Source organism: Rutilus rutilus (genome assembly GCF_951802725.1).
Source record: "Rutilus rutilus genome assembly, chromosome: 9".
Lineage (NCBI taxonomy): Eukaryota > Metazoa > Chordata > Actinopteri > Cypriniformes > Leuciscidae > Rutilus > Rutilus rutilus.
This window is the reverse complement of record NC_140223.1, coordinates 3,020,159-3,037,126: the sequence shown is the minus strand read 5'-3', so window position 1 is coordinate 3,037,126 and position 16,968 is coordinate 3,020,159. Positions and strand designations below refer to the sequence as shown.

Genomic DNA, 16,968 nt, shown 5'->3' with positions numbered 1-16,968 from the left:
ATTCCAGTCAAGGTAGTAGTGCAAGATGCATATGTAAACAGTTGTTACTGTAATAACAGTCAGCAGTGCAAATGAACATTATAGTATTGCAAATAACAAAATGGAGGCAGGTGTGAGGAGGGAGAGGAGAGTCAATCAGTATATAAGGGGAGTGGGATCAATGAGGGTTAGAGTTTAATAAAGAGACAGCTCTGGGGAAAAAACTGTTCTTTAGTCTGCTGGTCCTGGTCCGGAGGCACCTGAAACGCCTGCCGGAGGGCATGAGAGAAAACAGTCTGTGGGCTGGGTGAGAGGAGTCCTTAAGGATGCTGCGAGCTCGATGCAGACAGCGTTTCCTCTGGATGTGCTCGATGGCAGGTAGTGGAGTCCCAGTGATGCGCTGGGCGGTTTTCACCACCCGCTGCAGTGCCTTGCGCTCTGCAACAGAACAGCTCCCATACCACACTGTAGCACAGTTGGTCAGGATGCTTTCTATTGCACAGCGATAGAAGTTCACCAGGATAGTGGAGGAAAGCTGATTCTTCCTCAGTGTCCTCAGGAAGAAGAGGCGCTGGTGAGCCTTCTTGACCAGGCTGGAGGTGTTGGTTGTCCAGGTCATGTCCGCCGAGATGTGGGTCCCCAGGAACTTGAAACTGGAGACACGCTCAACAGCCATTCCATTGATGTGGATGGTGTCGTGTGTGCCTCTTGACACTTTCCTGAAGTCCACGATGAGCTCCTTCGTTTTGGTGGTGTTGAGGAGCTGGTTATTTTCGGTGCACCATGTGGCCAGGTGCTTGATCTCCTCCCTATAGGCAGTCTCATCGTTGTTGCTGATGAGACCAATCACCGTAGTGTCGTCCGCAAACTTGACGATGGAATTAGATCCGTACACAGGCTTGCAGTCGGAGGTGAAGAGGGAGTAGAGGAACGGGCTTAGCACACAGCCCTGTGGTACACCAGTGTTGAGTGTGATGGATGTGGAGCAGTTGGAGCCTGATCGAACATTCTGGGGTCTGTTGGTCAAGAAGTCCAAAATCCAGTTGCACATGGAGGTGTTGAAGCCCAGGTCTCCAAGTTTGGCTATTAACTTAGTTGGGATGACAGTGTTGAATGCTGAGCTGAAGTCAACAAACAGCATGCGTGCATAAGTGTTCTTATTGTCCAGATGTGTGAGCACAGAGTGCAGTGCCATGGAGACTGCATCCTCTGTGCTCCTATTGCTACGGTAGGCAAACTGGTGTGAGTCCAATGTGGATGGTAGAGAGTCTTTTAGGTGTGCCAGGACCAGCCGCTCAAAGCACTTCATTACGATGGGTGTGAGTGCTACAGGGCGGTAGTCATTAAGGCACTTCGGGCTGGAGTGTTTTGGCACTGGCACAATGGAAGTGCATTTAAAGCATGTTGGTACAGTTGCTTGGGCAAGAGACAGGTTGAAAATGTCTGTAAAAACCCCAGCGAGCTGCTCCGCACATGCCCTGAGTACGCGTCCAGGGATGTTGTCTGGTCCAGCAGCCTTGTGCGCGCTGATCCTGCTCAGTGCATTGCAGACATCTGTGGAGGAGAGTGTGATCGGTGGGTGGTCAGCTGAGGATTTGAGCTTGGTTGCAGTTTCTCTGTTGTCTCTTTCAAAGCGAGCATAAAAGTCATTTAGCTCGTTCAGGAAGTTGACATCAGTGGCTGCGGGGGTGGAGTGAGAGGGTTTGTAGTCACTGATGGCCTGAATGCCCTGCCACATGCGCCGAGGGTCAGCGTTGGAAAAGTGTCCCTCTATCTTAAGCTTGTAGCAGTGCTTGGCCTCTTTGATGCCCCTTTTCAGATTTGCTCTGGATGTGCTATAGGCTTGTGCATCTCCTGATCTGAAGGCAGTATTGCGTGTCTTCAATAGGAGTCGCACTTCCCTGTTCATCCATGGCTTCTGATTTGGGTATGTGGTGATCTGCTTCTGGGTTGTAACACTGTCAATGGTGGTATTAATATAATCCAGTACAGAGGAGGTGTAGCAGTCAATGTCCGTGTGAGAGCCACTGGTGGCTTGAGAAGCAAACATACTCCAGTCTGTGTGTAGAAACCTTTCCTGGAGTGAGAAATCTGCCCCCGCAGGCCACACCTTGATGGTCTTCACTGATGGCTTCACGCGATTGATCAGAGGTGCATATTTGGGGGTGAGGAACAAAGAAAGGTGATCTGACTGTCCCAAGTGGGGGAGGGGTGTCGCGACGTAAGCTTCAGCCATGTTTGTGTAAACATGGTCTAAGGTTTTGTTTCCTCTGGTGTGACAGGAAACATGCTGGTGAAATTTCGGTAGCACTGACTTTAAGTTTGAATGATTAAAATCACCCGCAACAATAAACGCAGCTTCCGGGTGAACGGTCTGTTGTTTACTGATGGCTGCGTGAAGTTCTTTCATAGCAAACTTGGCATCAGCATCCGGGGGAATATAGGCTGCAGTTATAATAGTGGAAGTGAACTCCCGCGGTAGATAAAACGGTCTACATTTAACCATGAGAAACTCAAGGTTAGCTGAACAATGTCTCCCAACAATAGCAGAGTTTGTGCACCAAGCTTTGTTAATGTAAATGCACAATCCACCACCTCTGGTCTTACCGGAGCCATGTAATGTTCTATCCGCCCGGAATGTATGGCGTCCCGCTAGCTCAATAGCGTTGTCCGGTATTCCGCTGTTTAACCATGTTTCCGTGAAAATTAGAACATTACAGTTCAAAAGTCTCTTGCTGTATGTGATGTTGAGTCGAATCTCCTCCATTTTGTTCAACAGCGACCGTACATTGGCAAGGAAAATGCTGGGTAAAGAGAGCCGGTGTGGTGTTAGCTTTAGCTTAGCTCTTAGTCCTCCGCGCTTCCCCCGCCTTTGTTTACGATCTCGCCGGCGCCTGCGAGCACTTCCGCCCGGCCGGGCAGAGTGCATAGCCTCGGGTGATCTGGCGATCTCAGGAAGGAGTCGAAGGTTGTCCATAAAACTGTCGGAAATTCGCAAACCAATATCCAAAAGCTCACCTTGGGTGTACGATGTTAAGGCACAACTGTTCTGGACGAACAGACCCGAAATGAGCAAGAAAAATACTGCTAAATTACAGAATCTGGAGAGACCGCGAGCCTCGCGATGTACTCGCGCCGCCATCAGTGGCATTTACACTGATATATACTATGTCTCGGTGGAAACTATACACTGCATATACTTTCAGTCTCTAACTAAGTCTCTCTCACCCACATGTATCGAACAACATTATGATTCACAAAATACAATGATTACAAATGATTATGAATGTATATAAAAAGTAATAATACAGATACATAATACTACTGATTATGAATATTAATAAAAAGTAATAATAATAATACTGAAAACAATATTAAAGGGGTGGTATAATGCTCTTTTCACAAGATGTAAAATAAGTCTCTGATGTCCCCAGAGTGTGTGTGTGAAGTTTTAGCTCAAAATACCCCACAGATATTTTTATATAGCATGTTAAAGTTGTCACTTTTTGAGGGTGAGCAAAAACGCACCGTTTTGTGTCTGTTCCTTTAAATGCAAATGAGCTGCTGCTCCCGGCACAGGGGGCAGAGCTTCAAGAGCTCGTGTGTTAGCAGCTCCGATTACCTCACGCAGACACACACTATGACAGAAACTGACAGATGTCAGATGACTGACAGATGACTCTGACAGAGTCAGACAAAATGGAGAGACTCAAGAAGAAGTGACAACACGTAGAATGCAACAGGACGTTTCTGAATGTTTAGTTGATGAATTTATGTTGCTGATGTGGAGTTAACTATCTTCAATTAGCATATTCTGTCATGATAATCTATAAATCGCTCGTATAGGAACTGTTGTGAGATGCACACAGAGTGACTTTCTATTGCATGTGAAAAGACGAATGCTACAGTTTGAGCAGACTCACAAATGTGCTCGACTACAACAACTTTTCCTCTTCTCAACACGGACTGCGTGTTCCGGGGGCGGGGTTCATGTAAATGTTAGGGCTAGTGATGTCACAAACCCGGGGGAGGAATGTGGTGTAGTCTCTACCAGCCGTTTGTTGTAGTCCTTAAAAAGTGATTTCTTTAAAAGCAAATATCTCCCTTTGCTTTGAACTTTGAGCGTCGTAACTTTGCAGATGTTGTTTATGCTCAAACAGCAACACTACACACTAACTAAAGCTAGAAAAGTCAAATCATAATCAACCACCCCTTTAAAATTATGAAATTTTAGTCTTCAAAGTTACTGTGAGCCGGTTCATTTTCATACGTCAAATATTGAACTGGAAAACATTTTGGAATATAAAAGCCTGACTCATGCATACACACTTTCAGTTGAGTTGAATCTTAAGTGATGGACAGCGTTGAGTTGTAACTAACTATATTTGTCAGCGATGTGACAGTATCGCCGTGATGGGCGATTAGCGCTTTAGCGTCACAAAACACGCCATTGCTGTTTTTGGAAGATTGGGTGTCGTTCTTGAACCCATTTCTGTGTAAATCATTTGTAAATCTAATTTACAAAATAATGGTTTTATGAATGATTCACACAGAAATTCATTCTGCTCATGTTTGATGAATGAGATCTTTGTTTTGCACAGATAAAAATGACTATTTCTCTCTCTCTCTCTCTCTCTCTCTCTCTCTCTCAAATGAAGTATTAGGAAGTCTGATTCATTACAGTGAATCAGTTCATTCAGGTGGTTTATTCAAATGAACAGGTTCAATCTGACACACACACACACACACACACACACACATACATACACACACACACACACACACACACACACACACACACACTCACTCATATACTCACACACTCACACATACACTCATACACTCACACACACATACGCACACACACACACACACACACACATATACTCACACATACACACACACAGTGTTTTCATTTTAATTTTAGTTTATTTATAAGTGGAAAAAGCAACATTTCATAGTATTGATTTCCTTTTTCATTTAATATTTATATTTTGTTAATAATAATTTGAATTAGCTTATTTTTATAGTTTCAGTTTGGTTTTAATTTTAGTTTCATTTTTAGTAATTTTGTTATATTTCAGTCACTTTTTACTACTTCACTCTTTCTCTCTCTCTCAAATGAAGCAGTAGGAAGTCTGATTCATTACAATGAATCAGTTCATTTGGGTAATTTATTAAAATGAACAGGTCCAAAACAACAATTCACTGATTCATTTGAATAATGTTATATATTTTTATTTTCATATATAATGATTAATATTATTGTAATATTATTCCTCTTTGTAACTCCAGTCTTCAGTTGGCGTGTGTGAATGACTCTCTGGTGTTTTCTCTGTGCAGGATGATTCCCTCGGCGAGTAAGACGTTTAAGATCAACGATCTGGCGGCGGGGCGAGAGTACGAGCTGTGTGTGTTAGCGGTGTACGACGACGGCATCACGTCTCTGACGGCCACGCGTGTGGTGGGGTGTGTTCAGTTCCACACGGCGGCGGAGGCGGGTCACTGCCGCTTCGTCCCCAGTCAGTTCCTCGGCGGGACCATGATCATCATCATCGGCGGCATCATCGTGGCGTCCGTGCTCGTCTTCATCATCATCCTCATGATCCGATACAAGGCGTACAGCGGTGTCGACGGGGCGAAGACGAAAGCGCAGGGAGACACAAGCGTGAACATGCATTCGCAGACGAACGGAAGCAGAACGGCTCGTTCCGGGTCGAAGCATCACAGCGAGGAGCGTCCCGAGTCTCCCGGCGGGAAGGACTGCAAGGCGCTGGTTCTCCTGAAGATGGATGAGACTCAGGAGGAGCTGAAGGTGGAGCTTCCGCTGATGTGCTCGGAGAAAGCGGCGCCGGCGTCCCGACGGGCCAGTGTGTGCGGGCCGCCCTCCGACGACACACACACGGACAGCAGCCTCACGGGCTCCACCATGTCCCTGTGCCTGATCGGGCCCGGATCCGGCCCAGGCCCGGCCGAACCCCCGCGGAAGGGCCCGCTAGCCAACATGGCACTCCTACCCAGCGAACTGGCCCGGACTCGGCACCGCTTCTCCTTCGACGGGGACTATGCTCTATTCCAGAGCCACAGTTACCCACGCCGGGCTCGAACCCGGCGACACAAATCCACCACTCATCTGAACACTGACGTGTCGCCGCCCTGCAGTCGGAGGGTCACGTTCAGCAGCACAGAGTGGATGTTGGAGAGCACGGTGTGACGGACACGTTAACGGCACGTCCACACACACACACGTTTTACGTTTTGACGTTGTTGCTGTAACACACCGTCCGATACGCGACACTGTAGCTCTGCTCCGAAACCTAGTGAGCGATTCGTCCGCACAAGAAATTTGATAGGATGCGTCAAATTGATCAAAGTGACAGTAAAGACATTTTTATTATTGTTTACAAATAAATGCTGTTCATTTGAACTTGCTATTCATCAAAGAAAAAAATCCTAAAAAACAAAACAAATGTGTCAGTTTCCACAACAATATGATAAAGTGATAATAATCATAAATGTTTCTTGAGCATCAAATCATCATATTAGAATGATTTCTGAAGGAGTAATGATGCTGAAAATTCAGCTTTGATCACAGGAATAAATTACACTTCAGTATAAATTCACATAGAAAACTGTTATTTTACGTTGGAATAATATTTCACAATTTTTACAGTATTTTTTTATCAAATAAATGCAGCCTTGGTGAGCATAAAAAAATCGTACAGAACCCAAACATTTGAAAGCTCGTTTATATTTATTATTCCAGTGGTTCTCAAGTGGTTTTACATTAGATTTTACATTAAAAGTAGTGACTAAAGATTTTTTTTTTACATTTTGAATCATACAAAATTGTATTTGAATTATTTCATGTTCTTCGCACCAGTGATTCACTACTAATGTATTTAATGTCACCTGGGTCGCATTTGTTTTACGTTATCAATATTGTCAAAATGTGGTTATTAGTGGTGCTTCCACTATTAATATCTCACATTCTTATTAGTATGTTAAGATTTATGAATTTTATAAGCAAACAGGCTAAAAAAAAAGTTAGAAACATGTTGATTTTAAAAGCTATCATTTTCATATTTTCAGGTTTTTTTTTTTTTCATTAAAAAAATTTATTTTATTGTATTGCTTTTTTATAATTTGTATTAGTTTTTTAAACATATCTCTGAATAATTTTTCATAGCTTTTTATTTCAGCTGTAGTTTTATTTCAGTTAATTATCTTAGTACTTCAACTTATTTTAGGCAACCAAATATATATATTTATATATATATTGATTGATTGATTATTAATGCATTACAAATCACTGTAGAGTTTGAATGGACATATTGGGGACACGACCTTTGACATCAACAACAAAAGATATAGAAAGTATTTTCTTCTCCCTTTAAAAGTTGATAATCTACTTATTTCACCATCCAAACCATTTATGATTACATGATTAGTTGCATTCCCTCCCTGCCGTCTGTGACCCATCAAAAAGAGACACGAGACCCTTTTTTAGGTCCGGATGCACCATTTGAGAACCACTGTGTTGTTAACTTGCGACATCTAAATGAGTTTGAGGAGTCTGTGAGCGGTGTTACATGCCGTCGTGTTCGGGCGCAGCTCCCTATGTAGACGGCTCACTAGGGTTTGGGACGGAGCCCGTGTCCAGTGTCATATTTGAGAGCACAGTCTGCCCTTGTCCTGCCTCCTCCTGCGGTCCTAAAGAGAGTCGGTTAGCATGCCCAGCGGTGCCTTATCTAACAGACCGACCATCGGAGGATAATGCTAGCTGTGGGCACAAACACTAGGGAAATGTTGCAGTCTGTCTCTTTTGTTAGTCTTTTTGTTTACTATGTGATGCCAAGGGTGCAGAAAGAGGAGGAAGGGACTGAATTTGTCCAAAAACGCAGTGATGAACATTCAGGTGAGCGCTGTGTGTGAATGTGTATGTCCAATACTTTTCAAAGACTTTTGCACAGAAGACACGAGATATATACTGATACGTATCGCACCAGTCTATACAACAATACCGAATAAAAAAATAGATCTATACAAATAGCGTTTGCTCTTTCAGGAAGAACGGACCGGATTTTTCTACGAGGACGATTCGCAGCGGGATGGACTGTTTCTAAACCGGTTCTGTGCTGATGTGACTGTATCCTAAAAATCGGTTTTGTATCTGGCTGGTCTAGATAAAAAAAAATAATAACAGTTACAAAAAAAAGAAAAAAAAAATAAACTAAGAAAAAGACCAATGACCAATAATGACAGCAACGACAAATACATATATAAGTATATTAAAATCTCTCGGTGTATGTGTTCTAAATATGTAAGTCATAGGTGACATGACTTTTTACGAAACATTTGGCGTGTTGGCGTACGGTTTTTACATTAAAAACCACCGTCATCACGGATCCCAGCCTTTAAAGCTGAAGTTTGGAGCATTTATGCCTCACGAACGGGGATTAAACTTTTTGTGTGGGTTGACTGTACGAGGTGTTTGTGTCTTCTGTTCTTGCACTTTTTCCTCACACGCATCCTGAATGTGTCCGTAATGATGGGACGCCGCAAGCAACAGCGCTACCAAAAATACCACGTCTAATTATAATATCGGGATGATTTCAGATAGAAAAGGGGTTTTTTTATAAAAATTTTTATGCCAACATATTTTTGTTAGATTAAAAGTTTAGCTTTGCAGTGATCAAAATGCATTATTATAACCTGAAACGTTAATTTGTCTCCGTTATACTGTGAACCATGCACATTGCAAACAAAGATTTCTATTTTGAACTGCTTGGCTGACTTAGCTAACGTTCACACTGTCAGTTTTTGGCATTGACAAGCTTACAGGTGCGAGTCTCGAGATGTCCCATTAAAACAGCATGACAGTATGTAATCCCCAGTCTCTATGTACGTGCAACATGACTCAAAGGTGCGTTCACGCCATGTCGTAATTACTGTAATTACGAGATTTTAAGCACTCACGTTCTCGTCGAACTCGTGATTACAATTTGTAAGCTGGGAATTTCCTGAGAGCTCCTACTTGTACCATGTGACCCCTGCAGATTCATTTGCAGATCAGTTTACCGTCAGGAATTTGCGGTGTTCGGTGTAGACAGCATCACTGATTATGATGAGTTGTGTTTGTGTTAGTGCTTCTGCAAACCAATCCAGCCCTGATCTCACACTATCATTTCTGCCCATGTTATTTGACTATTATTATTATTATTATTTTAGTATAAGGGGCCGTTCACGCACAATCTTTTGCGCGCTCAAGTTTGTTATTTTAAATGTAGACAATAGAGCATCACAACACTCATTTTTTCTAGGCCGCATCGAGATGAAAAAACACAACTTTTTAGAATGCCGCAAGGTCATGTGACAAGAACCAACCAATCAGCTTCACTCTTTCCGTAACAACAAGCCAAGATGGCGCTGATCATATGGAGATGTATAGATCTATAGCAGAGGATTTTTGGTGCTGGAAATCCATTTATTCTTTCGTTAGAAGGTTTTCCTTTTTAAGCTTAAAGGGTTAGTTCACCCAAAAATTAAAATTCTGTCAGTAATCACTCACCCTCATGTTGTTCCAACCGCGTAAGACCTTCGTTCATCTTCGGAACACAAATTAAGCTATTTTTGATGAAATCTGAGCCATGTTTCACTCCTCCATAGGCTTCTATGTGACCGAAACTTGCTGGCCCAGAAAAGTTATTAAAGAGATCGTTAATATAGTCCAAGTGACTCCAGTGGCTCAATCTTAAGTATATCAAGCGACGAGAATACTTTTTGTGCGCAAAAACAAACAAAAATAACGACTTTATTCCACTATTCATTTCCTTCTCTCTGGATGTCTAGTTGGTTTGCGTAGTGTTTTTGCGCAGCGCGTCTGTGTTACACGTCACCACGTAGGCTCACTATTGGTCGACGCCGGTCATGTGTGTGTTGCGTGATGACGTGCAACACAGACGCGCAGCGCAAAAACACTACGAGGCCCAGAGAGAAGGAAATGAAAAGTGGAATAAAGTCGTTGTTTTTGTTTGTTTTTGTGCACAAAAAGTATTCTCGTCGCATGATAAACTTAATGTAGTGCCACTGTAGTTACTTGGACTATTTTAACGATGTTTTAATAACTATTCTGGGCCGGTGAGTTTCGGTCACACTGGAAGCCTATGGAGGAGTCAAAATTCTGTCAGATTTCATCAAAAAATATCTTAATTTGTGTTCCGAAGATGAACGAAAGACTTACATGGTTGGAACAACATGAGGGTGAGTAATTACTGACAGAATTTTCATTTTTGGGTGAACTAACCCTTTAAAGTGATGTTTTTTTTTTTCTCTTTCTTTCATTAAACAAGACTCAATGTCTTCAGTCATTGTGCTTCTCCAGTAAATGTATCTTGATTTAAGATTGTTTAGATGTTTGTGCTGGAAAACAAGACAAAAATCTTTTCTTTTTCTTTCTTTTTTTTTTTTTTTTTGTTGTTGTTGCAATGCCACAATCATTGTGATCAAAAGATGGCTGACATGACATGAACATTATCTGCTAGGAAAATAAGTGTTTATGACAAAGAAAATGACAAAACTATCACAATTAAAGGATGCAATGAAACCGAGTGCAAATAACAAGTTTGCACAGGTCTGTGTGTGTGTGTGTGTGTGTGTGTGTGTGTGTGTGTGTGTGTGTGTGTGTGTGTGTGTGTGTGTGTGTGTGTGTGTGTGTGTGTGTGTGTGTGTGTGTGTGTGTGTGTGTGTGTGTGTGTGTGTGTGTGTGTGTGTGTTTGTGCGTGTGTGCATGTTTGTGTGTGTGTGTGTTTGTATGTTTCTCTCCCACAGCTCAGATTAATTTTGTATCCTGTACCTCCTCCTCCTGTGCTCTGCATCCCTGAGCGTTTGAGGATTACGGAATCTTCATGGAATCTTCTGAAACAAGGTTAGAATGTTACCAGAGCATCATTTTCTGTTACATTCTGTTTCATATTTCCCCTTAATTGTGCGTCCAGAGCTCAACTGAGATGTTTTCCAGGAATCCAGTTTCTAATTGTAGTTTGATCCCCTGCAGCAACAGACCGAATTAGAGTTTTCTCTATTAGAGTTTCCTCCAGCAGACAGTGATGGATCAGCAAGCTCAGATCAACGTACAAAAGATCAATTTGCAAATCCATTAACATGCTAATTGTTCTTTTGACAGTTACGTCCCTAATTATCCTTTTATTGCACTAAAAAGGCAACTCGAAATTGAACCATTTGTTTATTGAAGAGATTCATTTCTCATGCTGCGAGTATTCAATGAGCTCTTCAAATCTGCATCGTCTTTTAATAGTTCAGATGCAGCGAGAACAATTCCATTAGTTGACTGAAACGCTTCATTTTTAAAGTGTTTTTATAAAATTATGAATAATTGTGAACAATGCAAAATAATTGGCGCTATTAGATTAAGAAATATGATAGCAACATTGACTGTAAAAAGGTAGATGCTGTAGATGTGAATGGATACAGAGAGCATCTTGTTTACACAAAGTGCAATAGATGCATTAAAGTAATATCTTATTAATCATGCCCTCTGACCAGTGTTATTTTAGTTTTTATTATAGTTTTTATTTAATATTTTGAATTAGCTTTTGTTTTTATACTATTAGTTTTAATGCTGCATTGAATTGGCATCATTATATTCATTGTGCACTGATGAATTATTCACAATAAGAGCAGGAGTGTGTGTGTGTGAATGCGTTCATTCTTTGGGTTTCATTGAAGCGCATTGAGATGAACTGAAGAGTGTGATTATCTGGTGTGTTTTAAATCTGTGGTCCGGCGGCACAATATGACTAACACATCCTGACACTTTATGCCTCACAGTGGTTAAGGTCAAGTGGGGGGCATTTTACCGTATTTCAGCGTCTCATTCCCCGTCCCAGACAGAGATTCATCCCGACGCAACAGAGTGTGCCGCGGGACACGTTTTTAAAAAGTCCCTCTGTAGTCAGTTATTTTATTCCTTAAAACTCATCTTTGATCACCAAAATTACATATTTAAACGTTTTTTCCTTGAAAATAAAAATGATTCATGCCTTCAAATATCTTGAATGTAACTCGACACTCTTGCCTCATTTAGTATGCGGGGTTCTATGAATATGCAAATGAGCCCCGCCTCCACTCACTCACTCAGCTCAGAGATCCACTGGTTGACGATCACACGTTGATCTGATTGGTTACAAGGTAGTTTGTGACGTCAGAAACACCAGCGATTTCAAAGCGTGTTTTTGAGACTGTCTTTGGTTCACTGCAGTTTTAAGGAGAAAATACTCAGCAATGGTGTCGACTTATGAATGTACACATGGTTTGTCTTAAAGCATATTAAAAACACCACATAGACACATAAACAACATTAAAAGCTGGATTTTCACCACAGGGGGACTTTAAGGGAGGGAAGATACTGATACTGTCCTGGTCAGAATTATTGGCACCCTTGGTAAATATGATCAAAGATGGATGTGAAAATAAATCTGCATGGTTTATCCTTTTGAACTTTCATTTATAAAATGTACAAAAATCTAACCTTTCATTGAAGTAAAACTAATGGAAGTGGCGAGTGGCGGGTGGCGGGTGGCGGGTGGCGGGTGGCAGGGCTCTCTTTATGAAATTAATGTTTTCTCCAAAACACATTGGCCACAATTATTGGCACCTCAAGAAATTATTATGAGTAAAATATCTAGTGTATCTAAAGTATATTCCCATTCATATTAAAAAAAATATATATAATAATAATAATCAGCAAACCAGGGTGACTAGGAACATAATTATCCAGCTATGACTTCTAGTTTCACAGGAGTATAAATATGAAAGTCCAAATTCCCTTAATCATAAATCACAATGAGTAAAACCAAAGAATATAGCCTTTGTTGACCTTCACAAAATAGAAATTGGCTGTAAGATCCATTAAACATTCCCATTTCCAACATCAGAGTAATAATAAAGAAGTCCCAATCAGCCAAAGATGGAAGAGGACGTGTGTCTATATTGACTTAATGTAAGACTTTAAGTTGTCAAAGACTCTCCAAGGAAAAAAAAAAATTGTTTGTGAGGGTTTCATGAAAAATCCTCTGCTCTCATCCAATAACAGACTCCAGCATATTCAGTTGTCAGACACGACTGGAACTTCAAAAGGGACCGGATTCTGTGGTCAGATGAAACAAAAAAATCAAGCATAGCATCAGTTCTGGCAGGTCACGTTAGTCAAGCTCGCATCAGCTGACCCTCAGCTGATCCACATCTACCTATAGGAATACGACACCTATCACCGTATACATATATAAGCTCCTTCAGTATTATCAGCAGCTATCGCGTTTCTCAGGAGCAAATTACCCTCCTCCATCCCCAGCTCCTCCTCTCGCCCAGTCAGGATTTGACATTCTGATTCCCCTTGAATCAGAATAATTATTGAATAATGTTGTACTTTAAATCTTGAATTAAATATATTTGCAAATTTTCATGTTGGTTCTGTTCTGTTTACCCGTAGGGGGATTATTGCTGCTCTCCCTGCTCTTATCCATGCTAGGCTGCATGGATGCGCAGGGAGTTCTCGCCCAGAACGGAACCATTCCGCCAATCCAAACTGTATGCTAATTGTCAATCATATTTGACGGTAGTGGTCCTGACAGAAATGAGCTTTATGGCAGAAAACACTCTAGATGGGTTTGGGTCACACAGGGATTAAAAGTACCCCATGCCCACAGTTAAATATACCGCTGGACCTTTAATGTTTTTTATTTATTTATTAGTTTATTTGTCAGGGACAATGCAGTGTACATTATTACATACATAATTATCACAGTCAGAGCCATAACAATATGTGTACAGTAGATGTGTTGCATAAAAGGTTTCTAGCCAATAGGAATTTGCAACCCCTGTCCCTGGTCAGACCTTTCTAAAAAGATAATCCAAATATATAATTTTTAAAAGAACTACATAGTGCGATTTACACAATCATGCAGCAAATACATTATATACTAACATCAACATTGTGGGCCTGTTTGTTGCTGGAGGTCCTGGACATCTTGTTCAGATATGGCATCATTCTAGCAAATGCCATCAGATAAAAAAAAAAAAAAAAACTTCTGCTAGAAGTCTTATAATGGGCCCTGGTTGGATCTTCCATCAGGACAATGATCCAAAATCAACACAAAAATGGGTCACTGAGCACTTAGGGTACCATTCATTGTGACCAACATTCACTGAAGAAAACCATGTATTTCATAAAGAGATTTTCCCCCCATCTTCCAATCTTTTACTTCAATGAAAGGTGAGATTTTTGTGATTTTTTTATTTTTTTATGAAAGATCACAAGGATTAACAATGCAGATTTATTTTCACAAGCTTCTTTGTTTATATTCACCAAAGAGGCCAATAATTCTGACCAGGACTGTATGTGCGCGGGAAGCGACTCGTGAAAAAAAGTTATATAATAATAACAACAGCGCGCAGAACTCTGTAACTGGAGATCTGATGCATCGTGTGTGGAAGAAGACACCAGAACGAGACAGAATCTAACCGAACCGGGACTGAAAGATCAGCATAAACCTCTTCCTACGGGCTTTTGCAGGCGGGAACGGGACAAAGCGTGAAAGTTTCAGGCGGGTTAGATAAAAATCGAACATATTTTGGGCGGGAGCGCTACATAATCTTGAGGGAGCGGGATTGAGAAAACCATCCTAACGGCCGAGCAGCCTTGATTTTTAGGTATCTATCATAGACTAATGTTTCGATCTGCTCCTCAATGAAGTGTTTGAAAAAAAAAAAAAAAGAATTATTATACATGTGACTATGATGATACGTTTAACTGATTATATAATTGTAATCACATCCAGTCTTATTTTATAAATGTGGATGAATCACTTATAACCTGTCTTGTGCAGGTCATATTTCAGAAAGAAAAAGTAAGAATATAAAATATTCTGTTTGAATCTGGAATATAGGTTTACAGCCTTGTGAAAGTCGCTTGATAATTTCCACAGACAACAGTGTGTGTGTGTGTGTGTGTTTGAGAGAGAGAGAGAGAGAGAGTGTGTTTGTCTGTGCGCGCGCGTGTGAGTGAGTGTGTGTCATCAGCACTCACAACACACACTCTCTCACAGAGGCTGTAATCATCAGAGAGCTGGAGTGAATGTAAATTCTCCCTACAAGCTTGTAGCTCTTTCTTTTCAAGTCTTCGTCCTTGTTGTCTTACTGCCGTTTATATTTTGACAGCATAATCTGACAGCACAGTGTCAACAGATGCGCGTTAATTTCCTCTCAAACCGCTAACTAACTCATTTCAGATGAGAGAATGTTACCGTTCTGTTTGCTAAACTCATATTTAATATTCTGTTGCTATCATCAAGAAGACTTCTTTACATACAGCTATGTTTCCATCAGCATATGTTATGCACATTTTGGGATATCAAATTAAAAAAAAACATTAAATGGAAATGTAAAGAGGCACATAAAATCTTAAATGTGAATAAAATTTGATGTAATTTTTTATCCGATAAGAAGACTGAGCAACTGTGATGGAAAAAAATTTATGCAATAGATTCCTCGATGCGCAACAAAAGAACCTAAAACGATTTTTTAGCCTGACAAGCCAGACCCACATCAAGATGTTGGGTCTGGGAACTCAACATTGGCAGGGCTCAATCCGAGCGGCGGGATAAACGGTTGTCTTTCATATTCCCTCTGCACACAATAGGACAGCGCTACAATCAACCAGAGCGTTTTCCCACCAGCGGAGCTAGTTGATAAACTTTTGCCGTATCCGGTCGGCAAAACTACGAACACATCTTCCTTTTTTAAGAATGACTTCAGTGCCATTCTTTGTTCTTTTCTCAAAGAAAAGCTAGTCTTCCAAAGTCTTCCAGAGTCGCGGCCAAAGCCGATTGGAAAGACCGCTGTTCGCCAGCAGCAGCTCTTCTTAGTTTTCAAGTAGCAGGGAATTCACACGGTACCGTCGCAACTCTGCCGTCATCATGTTAAGCCCGCCCACCGACTCTATACACGATGTGATTGGCCTGACTAGAGTTTGGGTTTTCCAGCTCGCAAGCCAACGGAAAGTTGCTAGACGACACACATTTTTGCTGCCGCTAGGGTGCGTCTAGATTTCTAAGCTAAAGATTTTTGCCTTTTGCCTGAAAAGATCAGATGACTGATCTGATGAACACGGGGTGGAAATAAGTTAAATAAGTTAAAAGCACAGCTTTGGGTGGAATCATAGCTACTGTCATTTTTCAAGGCAGGTTGAGTTGGTGAATACTGTATGTAAATGACGTACTGAATACTGAATGTAAATGTAGATGGGTGGACATACGTAAATGAGCTTAAGGTGATGTCAAGTCATAAGATGTAGTAATAATCAGGATCTCTGAAAGGGTTGCTTTTGTAGTTTAGTTTCAACTGTTGCACATCCTGCTGTGTCAGACTTGTTAGCTGACAAGTTATTCTAAACCTGTTAATTTCCTGTAATCATCAGTCGTCACCTGCGGCTCAGACTGTTCCCTTTCCCAGCATGCACTGCTCTTGAACCCTCATTATAACAGGATAACGTTTCTTCTGCTTTCCACCCTGTGGGGCAGATGGCCAATCAGCTTCAGAATAAACGCCCACATGACATGTCAGGAGCCCTGAGCAACAGCCTGCCTTGTTTTATCTTCACGTCCTGCTATAGGTGAACATGTCAACTAAAGCCTCCAGGAACCCGGGTCATGTTTGTGTCAGACCCGCAATCACTGTCTGATGCATAACAACCGTGAAAAGGGCAAGAGGTCTCACAAAAATCTTGCGCAACAGGCTTTTTTATGCAACTTCTAGACGTCAACTATAGATCGCTTTTAATGAAGAACTAGTCATTGCATTTGTCAGGTTAGTGGCATTGGAATCTTTATAGCATCTAATAGTAAGTAAACTAGATATCCACCAGCACATCTGTATATTTATACTATAATATTCTGAACCAATCATTCAGCT

At 41.3% G+C, this 16,968-nt stretch overlaps 1 protein-coding gene across 1 annotated transcript in view; it reads left to right on the top strand.

Moving 5' to 3' along the window:
* lrfn1 (leucine rich repeat and fibronectin type III domain containing 1) overlaps window positions 1–6,535 on the top strand; it is a 156,135-nt gene extending 149,600 nt beyond the window's left edge. The window contains exon 4 of the mRNA XM_084420174.1: window positions 5,323–6,535. Within this exon, the coding sequence (XP_084276300.1) occupies window positions 5,323–6,193 (871 nt within the window). The 3' untranslated portion in view covers window positions 6,194–6,535. The remainder of the gene's footprint in view (window positions 1–5,322) is intronic.
* Window positions 6,536–16,968: the final 10,433 nt, after the last annotated feature.